The sequence below is a fragment of the Vanacampus margaritifer genome, chromosome 11 (genome assembly GCF_051991255.1).
Source record: "Vanacampus margaritifer isolate UIUO_Vmar chromosome 11, RoL_Vmar_1.0, whole genome shotgun sequence".
Classification (NCBI taxonomy): domain Eukaryota; kingdom Metazoa; phylum Chordata; class Actinopteri; order Syngnathiformes; family Syngnathidae; genus Vanacampus; species Vanacampus margaritifer.
Genome location: NC_135442.1, coordinates 22,890,697 through 22,901,016, shown reverse-complemented (window position 1 = coordinate 22,901,016; position 10,320 = coordinate 22,890,697). Strand labels below are relative to the sequence as shown.

General features: G+C 38.1%; 1 protein-coding gene across 1 annotated transcript in view; it reads right to left on the bottom strand.

Annotated features, from left to right (window-relative positions):
- Positions 1–305: 305 nt before the first annotated feature.
- LOC144060471 (uncharacterized) overlaps positions 306–10,320 on the bottom strand; it is a 32,860-nt gene continuing 22,845 nt past the window's right edge. The window contains exons 3-10 of the mRNA XM_077580067.1: positions 4,177–4,308; positions 3,935–4,061; positions 3,596–3,777; positions 3,412–3,504; positions 2,341–2,394; positions 1,625–1,678; positions 1,233–1,286; positions 306–359 (exon numbers count right to left, since the gene is read on the bottom strand). Of these exons, the coding sequence (XP_077436193.1) occupies positions 306–359; positions 1,233–1,286; positions 1,625–1,678; positions 2,341–2,394; positions 3,412–3,504; positions 3,596–3,715 (429 nt within the window). The 5' untranslated portion in view covers positions 3,716–3,777; positions 3,935–4,061; positions 4,177–4,308. The remainder of the gene's footprint in view (positions 360–1,232; positions 1,287–1,624; positions 1,679–2,340; positions 2,395–3,411; positions 3,505–3,595; positions 3,778–3,934; positions 4,062–4,176; positions 4,309–10,320) is intronic.

Here is a 10,320-nt window from a genome sequence, read left to right as displayed (position 1 = left end):
GACTTGATTGAGCACTGCAAACAATTATTGTAGTTGGATGACACGTGATAAAGTAATTTTCCTTTTGAGAATTGTTGTGTGGCTCACTACGTGTTGGACTTAGGTCACCCTGGCTCAAACTCATTGAGGAGTGCCTTGTCTCCATCATGCACTGAAAGAGAAAAATACAGAGACATTACACACAGGTCTCATCAGACAGTTTAATTACAAATTAGTTTCAAGTTGCAGAAATATGCATGAGCGGTAAACTTTGACAATTTTTAATTGCCAGATGGCGTTGAAAACCATTTAACAACCACATATACCTATTCAATATCATCAACCTCTGAGGGTTGGGCTGACCTCTCTGTGTCACAATGCTGCAAAGGAGACAGGAAGGAAACATTTAACATAGACATACCTTCATTGAGACAACGCTTTACATTACGTTGCTGATACCAGAGTGATGCAGGATCAAAAAACACAGAGTTTATGTTAGGTCATTAAAAAAACAGCAGCCTACCAAGTATATTGATATACTGTATGTATAGTGAATCAACTTCACAGATAGGTGATATTGGTTGACTGTGAGACTTAAAGATACAATGAGGTTAAATGTCCCTCTAAACCATGAAATTATGTGAACACACACACACACAAGTAGGTGAGTGTGACTCAACTTCTACAGCAAATGCTTTCTCGGCAAAAGTCAGTGTATGCCAGTGTCAGTCTATGCCATACTTGGACACACAACACACACACACATTCAAACCTATGGATGAGGTTGTGACTTAAACCCTTTAAATACTATCACGAAATGTGTCAGTCCAATACACAATAAATCCAGGTCTTAACACACACACACACACACACACACATTCGGTCTATTCAAAATATTATCAAGCCTTCAATAAGTTTCTCTGTACACCAAAATATTACTGGTAACTTGATAGAGCACTGCAAACAATTACTGTAGTTGGATGCTAAATGACATTCATTAGAGATAAAGTCATTTACCTTTTGAGAACTGGTCTGTGGCTCAAATGCTGAACTCAGGTCACACTGGCTTAAACTCATTGAGGAGTGCCTTGTCTCCATCATGCACTGAAAGAGAAAAATAGACAATACACACAGGTGCCATCAGACTGATTACAAATTTGTTTCAAGTTGCAGAAATATGCATGAGCGGTAAACTTTGACCGTTTTTAATTTTATAAAGATGGCATTGATATCCATTTAACAACCACATGTACCTGTTCAATATCTTCAACCTCTGAGGGTTGGGGTGACCTCTCTGTGCCAGAATGCTGCAAAAGAGACAAGAAGGAAACATTAAACATAGACATATTCATTGAGACAACGCTTTACATTACGTTGCTGATTCAGAGTGATGCAGGATCAAGAAACACAGAGTTTATGTTAGGTCATTTAAAAAACAACAGCCTACCAGTATTGACATACTGTATGTATAGTGATTCAACTCCACAGAAAGGTGACCATTGGGTGACTGTGAGACTTAAAGATACAATGAGGTTAAATGTTCCTCTAAACCATGAGATTATGTGAACATAATATGTTGAGCGGCAAACTTTGACAGTTTTTAATTGCCAGATGGCGTTGACATCCATTTAACAACCACATATACCTGTTCAATATCTTCAACCTCTTGGGGTTGGGCTGGCCTCTCTGTGTCAGAATACTGCAAAAGAGACAGAAAGGAAACATTAAACATAGACATACATTCATTGAGACAACGTTTTACATTACGTTGCTGATTCAGAGTGATGCAGGATCAAGAAACACAGAGTTTATGCTAGGTCATTTAAAAAACAACAGCCTACCAAGTATATACTGTATGTATAGTGATTCAACTCCACAGAAAGGTGACAGTGGGTGACTGTAAGGCTTAAAGATACAAAGAGGTTAAATGTCCCTCTAAACCATATAATTATGTGAACACACACACACAAGTAGGTGAGTGCGACTCAACTTCGACAGGAAATGCTTTCTCGGCGAAAGTCAGTGTATGTCAGTGTCAAGCCATACTTGGACACAACACACACATACACACACACACGCACCACACACACATTCAAACCTATGGATGAGGTTGTGACTTTAAAATACTATCAAGAAATGTGTCAGTCAAATACACAATAAATCTAGGTGATAACACACACACACACACACACACACTCGGTCTATTCAAAATATTATCAAGCCTTCAATAAGTTTTTCTGTACACTAAAATATTACTGGTTACTTGATCGAGCACTACAAACAATTATTGTAGTTGCAGAAATATGTATACAGTTTTTAACTGCCAGATGACGTTGAAATCTATTAAACAACCGCATGTACCTGTTCAATGTGTTCAACTCCGGAGGGTTGGGCAGACTTCTCTGCGGCAGAACGCTGCAAAAGAGACAGGAAGGAAACATTAAACACAGACATGTATGAGTGGTAAGCTTTGTCTGTTTTTTAAGAGTTAAAGATGGCGTTAAAATACATTTAACAATCACGTTGTGTACTTTTAATAGGGTTGTCAAAAGTATCGATACTTTTCAAACACGTCGTATCCGCATACGATATCACATTGTCATGATATCAATACTATCAATACACGGCAGCGTTCCTGCAGCGTCAGCCGCGCACACTCCACTAGCATCGCTGCTTCGGCACCCAGGAGAGCCCACACTGCAACCTTGCTTGTTCAGCTACGTTTTACAGCTGCTTAGTATGGCCAGTGTGGTGGCAGGAGGGCTAAACGTGCCAGTTTTGGTGGACAAGAAAAAGACAGATGCCTTTTTGTTTTGTTATTAGCCGTTAGCTGGCTACCACGGTTAGACTTGTGTTCAGTAAGTGACTGTTGTTTTATTATTAGCCATTAGCCGCGGCCTCACGGTTAGCTTAGTGTGCTCGTGCATTGCTGCTTCAAGTTGTGCCTAATTTTTTAGTAACTTCAGGGCTCATTTGCAAGCCAAGAAGGGCACAGGAGCACATTGACATGCTTGTCTTTAAAAAACAACAACTTCCAACCGCAAAGAAAATTCAGACCAGTGATACGACAGGCTCAGACAGTCATTCATAGAATAAAGTGTCATTTTTTAATATGGCATATTCTTTCATTTGTTTAAATTATTTTTTTGCATGTGAAAAAGTGATTGTCTTATTTATTTTTGTTATTTTAGGATTATTAATAATTGTATTATATATTGTAACTGATTATTTATTTGCGGTTATGTTAATAAAGTATTTTTCTATGCATTTTAAAAGTATATCTTTTGGTATGGTATTGAATGGTATTGAGTATCTTCTTAAGTATTTTCCTGGGTATCGATATCGAGTTTGAAATTTTAGTATCGTGACAACCCTAACCTGTAAATAGTGTATGGAATGTAAAAGAGCACGAAGAGAGTGTACATGATTTACCTCTTGAAAAGATTTCAGAGCATCTGTGGGCGCTGTAGATGTAGTTTCCTCCATGGTGAGCTTGGATGTGGATGTGTTTTGCTGGCCAGATTCCTGAGGTTTAAATTGACAAACATCATGAGTTTAATTCAGTCAATACTGATTTTCAGATCACGAACCACTCATCACATTCTGATATGATTACCTTGCTTCTCCATGGCCAGTCAGAGTCACCATAATTATATGTAATCTCCTCTCCTGAGTCAATGTCCTGTGTCGCAAATAAACACAGATGGGGCTTTCCTTGCACATTTAAATACTTCATTGTGGCATTTGGGTTGATGTGGTCATCATTGACCAGTCTTCCTTGTGACCCATCCTCTGTTGCTGCATCAACACATCAAATAGAAAACCAATTATCAATATTATATAGTTAGAACTTGGTAGTGTTGATTTTCCTGATTTAAGATCCCATTCGGGTTTTGACTCAAAGCTAATGAGTCTAAACAAATTATGGATAACGGAGCATGGACTTAATACGCACCACCAAGTTCTTCCGTCAAAGCGAAACTCAAACATGAATGCCTTCATTTTGTCATGGTACAATCTCTGTCTGCTCTCACATTCTTGTTTGCTTATAAGTGCACCACGATATTCTAGCAGGAAGTGTCCTTTTTCAAAAGAAGCACAAACAAAGACCCCTCTCCCCAGTAATGACAAAAATAATAATGATGTCAGGTGGAAGATTCACTTTTTAGTTAACTGTTATTGTGAGATGTATCTTACCTTTGAATTCACTGATGTATTTCACATCAAGTCCATGTTTGTCTCTTCCGGTATCGACATAAAGCATTGCTTCTTTTTTTGGATTCAAACACCTTCGCCTTGGCATGTTTTTCTTTTTTAAATCAAGAGCCTCTGTACCCAAAGAAAAAGTAAAGATTCTAAAATGATTGTTATAAACAATAATATAAACATCTCATATTTTAAAATCAAAACAATCCTCACAAATCAAACTACAACAATCCAAAGTCCAATGCTTTTCAATGAGAGGAGATGACGTCACCTCGAAATTGTCAATACGTGAAAATGCTCAAGCTCGCTCATTAATTAAGTAACAGATGGCTAAAGATAAATACAAACGTTAGAGAAAAGGGGGTGGACATTTTCCTGCTAGCGCTATTTTGCCGACACAGAATTGAAACTTGTATAGTTTTCGCGCGGTTCACGGCAAAATAGCGCTAAGTGAGCTTTTCGCCAGAGAGGTCGCTAATCTGCAAAAACTCTATGTTGGACATGGACCTTTAAGGGGGGGGGGGGGAATATACAATATTACAGTTATGGCAACTGAACATAGTGTACAGTACTACCATACTTTTCTTCGCATTCATCTAATTTGATACAACTATTTTCTTCTTGCACTTTACATTATTGATTCATGAAGGCGGACTGTACCCTTCTCAGTTACTCAGATTTTGCAGTTGTCCATTTGTGAGTTTCAGCACCAAGGTGGGTAATAGAACTGACACAGCAGTCGAAATATGAGAAAAGATTGTTGTCTCAGCCACAACTGATGATTATATTGCATCTTAGACTCAATCAAAAGTGGATGTTGCTTTCTGCTGCCTCAGAAATTATTAAGTCTCTCCTGTACAATAAATAATGTAGGGATGTGAATATAAAAAAGAAGCAACAATTAATTGAGCAAGTTAATACAGTGAATGAAGGGGGATTACAGCCGAGTGTTAGTCATAATGAATGGACCCAATCTACTATCTAAGTCAATAAGATCCCAGATCTCTGTGACAAGCATATTCTATAATTAAGTGGTTGCTTTGATGAGGTGTCGTAGTTTTATTTTTATTTTTTTTACCTTTGCTTCCTGCAAGTTGCAACAACACCTTTATAATGAAATTACAGAATCTCCATTTTAGCTTTTACACCCAAAAAAATTCAGTCAAAAATTGATGAGCAATGACACTTATCTATTGTCTCCTCTGGTATTATTATTATCATCATCATTATTGTTTTATATAATTCCCCCTTAACTATTTTTAATCACCAAGTTATGTATGGCTAGGAGTTTGAAGCTGAATAATTTATTTTATACACATCCTTCATCCCCCTAGAACATTCTTGTCAGTGATGATAAATGATCCATTACCGTACCACGTACCACTGTACGTGGTGTGTCAGAAAAGTACCGGAACTGGCAGCTTTCAGTGCAAGAGAAAATGCAAGAGTCCTGGCAGGACAACGTATGGCTGCTTCACCATGACAATGCACCTGTTCATCTGACAATTCCTGGCAGACAAGAACACCACCGTTGGAACAACTGCCCTTTGCCAAGCTTCAGTGCAAAGTCTTGTCACTGCAACTTAGCCTGGAAATCCAAATCAAAAGGTAGGCATGGGGCCCTTGAAAAGACAGATATATATATTTTAAGTAGGGATGTTCAATACCGCTTTTTTTTTAGACCGATACCGATACTCAACTGTTGAGTAGTCACAGATACTGATACCAGTATCATTTTAAAGGCAGACTTATAAATCCTAATACAGTACTTTTCCTTAAAATTGCATGACATAATTTTGTAACGCTCACAGCACATCATTCTGAAACAAACACGCACAACACAGTATAAGGCTTCTTATTCAGTGGTATTGTCAAGTGGTAATAGATGAAATTTGAGAATTTTGTCTGCTCCGCTGTGTATCTGAGGCAAATACTGCACTCTCTACTCCACTTATTGTACAGTGCTCAGCAAGTGAGTACACCCCCTTTGAAAAATAACACTTTGAACAATATGTCAATGAACACAAAAACAATTTCCAAAATGATGACAAGACTAAATTTATATAACATCTGTTTGACTTATAACATTAAAGTACGCACATATGCACACACACACACATATAAAAAAAGAAAAAGAGAGAGCGAGAGAGAGAGAGCAAGGATGATGACATGTTGAATCGGAAAGATTAACGAATGAACAATACTGAGCTCTCTCTAGAAAAAAACAACAACAAAAACTTGAAAGTTAGGTTAATAATATGAGTTACAGAACAACATTTTCAGTTTGACTCAAATAAGGGTGAAGAACGTCTCTGGAGCAAAGCTCAAAAAGCCCAAATTTTAGATTACAAGCATCTACAGGTGAGTCTCATTATTCATTGCACAGGCGTCAAGCAGACAGTTGACTATAAATGGATGTTACCTAAAGAAAACACTTTTCCATTTGTTTTTATGTTCATTGAGATAATGTTTAAAATGTTACTTTTCTAAGGGGGTGTACTCTTTTGCGCTGATTACTGTACATTATTTAGCCAGTTACATATTTCAAACCCTTCCTGCTTAGTGAAAACCCCCCAAATGATTTTTTAATGCTTTAAGTGAAATAATATTTCTTTGCGGGATGACTTCTTAAGACAAAACTTTAAAAAATAAATAACTTTGGGCCATTCTGGAAAATGCATCATGACAAGCCTAAAAACAGGCTGGCTGCAACACACAGGAGAAACAAGTGATACTACAAATATATGAACATTGTTTAAACTGTCCAACAGCACATTAATTTATTTTAAATGATCTTAAATATGTCACGTAGGATAACTTTGTTAATTTTTTTACTTTCTTCTTCCTTCTTCTAGGGCTGCTTAGTCCTGGAGGTTGAAAGGTGTGTTACATTCCGGCCTGCTGTTTACCATGGATGCCGCTGCTCCTCAAATAGTGTTTAACAATATTAGTTTTCTGTAAATAGTGAATTCACTATTGCTACTCTTGTGCCAAAAGAAAGTGTTATTAATATCCACTGCAAAGTCTGCTCACAAAAATGGTGTTGGATTTTGCAATGTTCAACCTGCTAGCAAGATTTCTATGTAGTCTCACTTCATTGGTTGCTGTTACCTATCGTGGCGGCAAACCCCTTACCCATTGGTGGACACAAGCAGTGAAAAAGGACATTAAGTTGAAGGATAGGCCTTTTTGACATGTGGGTTTTCGGAAGCAGGTGCCATGTGAGGAGTTCGGTGAGGCAATGAAGAACAACTCCCAGAAGTTTTTGAGGAAATTCTGGTCCACCATCTGCCGTTAAAATGTCATCATCAACACTGTGTACTGTGGGGAGGAGTCACTGCTGACCTCAATTTGGGAAGTTGGGAGACCAACGAGTCCTCCAACAATAATGACCATATTGTTCGTTTTACCATGCACCAAAATACAACCATGTATTACATATTGTAATTTAGCGACCTCTATCGGCCATGTTAAATAACGAAAAAATACAAAACTGAGACTCGAACCCGGATCTGGTCAAAAAACTAACGTCTATCTTACTGAGCTAATAGTCCAGTAATGATTTTATTGTTCATTTTTAGTGTTGAACTGTATGTCAATTCGCCGTCACGGACCAATGGTTGTGGTTAGGATGAGGCTTTTAATAAGGTTGTACAGTACACGTTACGTCTTTACATGGTACACTAATGGTTGAGATTAGGAAAAGGCACAGTGAGATTGTAGACCGAAAACATGTACCTGTAGTGAAGAGGAATAATTGAATTTTGTCCTCTTTGCGTGTTCCAAAAATGAAGATAGATTTAATGTAAGAAAAATACACCTTTGCAAAAATGATTTTTAATCGATCAGAGAATCTCTGGACAAATAACTGCCTCTAATCATCACTTAAACAACGTGGGATTTCAGAGCGTCAAATGTACTCTTCTACGTGTACAATAGCTTCTTATAGTTAAAAGACCTCCTCCTTTTCATTTATAGACTAAACATACTCTCTGGTACTTTTCCGTGAGCAGTGGCGTAAACAAGGTCAGATTTGGGTGTGTGTTCGGGACTGAATATGTTATATAGTTGAAGGTTCTATTTTTCCCCATAACAAAATCTCACAAACAAGTTGAACCAAATTTACGGTGGCCGTGACTGATGAAGAAAGTAGTAGTAGAAAGCAAATTTTGTTTTCAAGACCGAAATGTGCGTGTACAAAGCGCTGAGAAGAAACTTTTTTAGACTAAATAGTATGACCCAGTTTAAGGTCAGAATATACCGAAATCAACACCATCTGCTCTGCACAGGACACAAAACAATTCAACAAGGTTAATATTTCAGAATTGGAATGTTAATAATGGTTAATAAAATAAAATGAAGTATTAAAAATGTTATAATATCTAACAGTAGTCAACACTAAGAAAACAATTGCTGGACAAATAACTAAGTCAGATAAACACTCGCCTTAAGACTAGAGGGACTGGGTTCAAGTCTCAGTTTGGGATTTTTGCGCTACTTAACATGGCTGATAGAGGTCGCTAAACTAAAAGATGTAACACTTGGTCATAATCTGGCACCTTATCAAAACGACCTATGTGGTCGTATTTATTGGAGGACTGTCTCTGGGAGACGGTGGGGAGAACATTTAATGTCTGAGGCAAAAGCGCTGTGTAAGTGGCATTGTGGCGAAAAAGACTTGCTTTGGAAAACACTTTTGCCTGTCAGGGGAACCCACTTTTATACAAAGCACATCAAGTAAGACATGGTTGTTTTTATTTACGTCTGTTTCCTTGTACCTTGCCCATCTGTTCGGAGACAAATCCATTTTGGACGCTCCAAAATTATGCAATTGTGGAGCCAATTTCAGCGAGAAAATTTGTGTTATTCATATAAAATTACGATATATTAAAGCTGCCCATTACAGGAAATTTCATTTTGAATCGCTACTGACAGGTGTGGTTGAAAAATGACAACAGCACACTTCCTTCTTTATGTAGACAATGCACGCATGATGTCACATTCGCAGACACATGACGGGATATTCAAATTTAAATGGACAGAGGCTTGCAGGAGTACCCATTGTGAACGGCTAAGTCGTTAAAGTGATAATTAGAAGATGTTTGACTCATATATGGTCAAACAAAAAGGCTATTGTATAGATGTTTTGGGGCAAATTGCTCCATAGAGCAGCTCACACGCGTGGGTTCTTTTAAGTGAGCGACGAGAGCAGCTCCCAATCAGGAGCCGACCCTCATCCTTCACTTCAAAGAGTCAGCACTAAGAGCCATTTCATTCACTATCACTACCACTAACCTATCATGCTAAATGCCAGGGTGAGACCAGCTGCGCCAAAAAAACAAAAGGCTTTGCTGTGTCGGTCAGCGGGTCTGTTCCAGTGATGTGGTTGTATGTCACTGATAAGACTCACTGAGGAAGTTCTGTCTCAGTATCAGGATGTCAAAAAGGAAACCGTGAGGCCAGTGCATGGAATCCTTTAAATGACAGCAGATAACTCCTACATCTAAAAACCATGCTTGTCACACTGAACGCCTGCTCATCTGATCCAATCATAACAGAACGATAGACAGTAATGGTGGAGAAAGCGTAAAGATTACTAGTGTCTAAGACAGACATGAATTTAAATATGAGGTATTTCATTTAGCAAGAGGGTTGACTGGTTATCACATCTACCTCTGAGTGCAGAGGTTGTGAGTTCAAATCCAGGCTCCGCCTTTCCTGGGTGGAGTTTGCATGTTCTTCCCGTGCCTACATGTTTTGTTTTCTGGTTACTCCGGTTTCTTCCCACATTCCAAAAACATGCATGTTAGCAATTGAACACTGCCAAGTTGTAATTTTTATTGAGAATGGTTGTTCGTCTGAGTGTGCCCTGCAATTGAGACCTCACACGTGATAAGAAAAAAAAAATAAAAATCACGGGAGTAACAGTTTTGAACATACCCTGTGTGGTGTGCAGCCACACGGCACAATCATGACATCACACACAAACCAATTTAATTCATGAATGTTTCCTGATTAGACGGGAAATCTCGAAAAACCTCTCAAGATTAAACTTGACTACAGAGTAAACAAACATGGACAACCAGTCACAATACTTCGTGGTTTGTTTTTAGCAGGAATAAAGAAACATAAAAA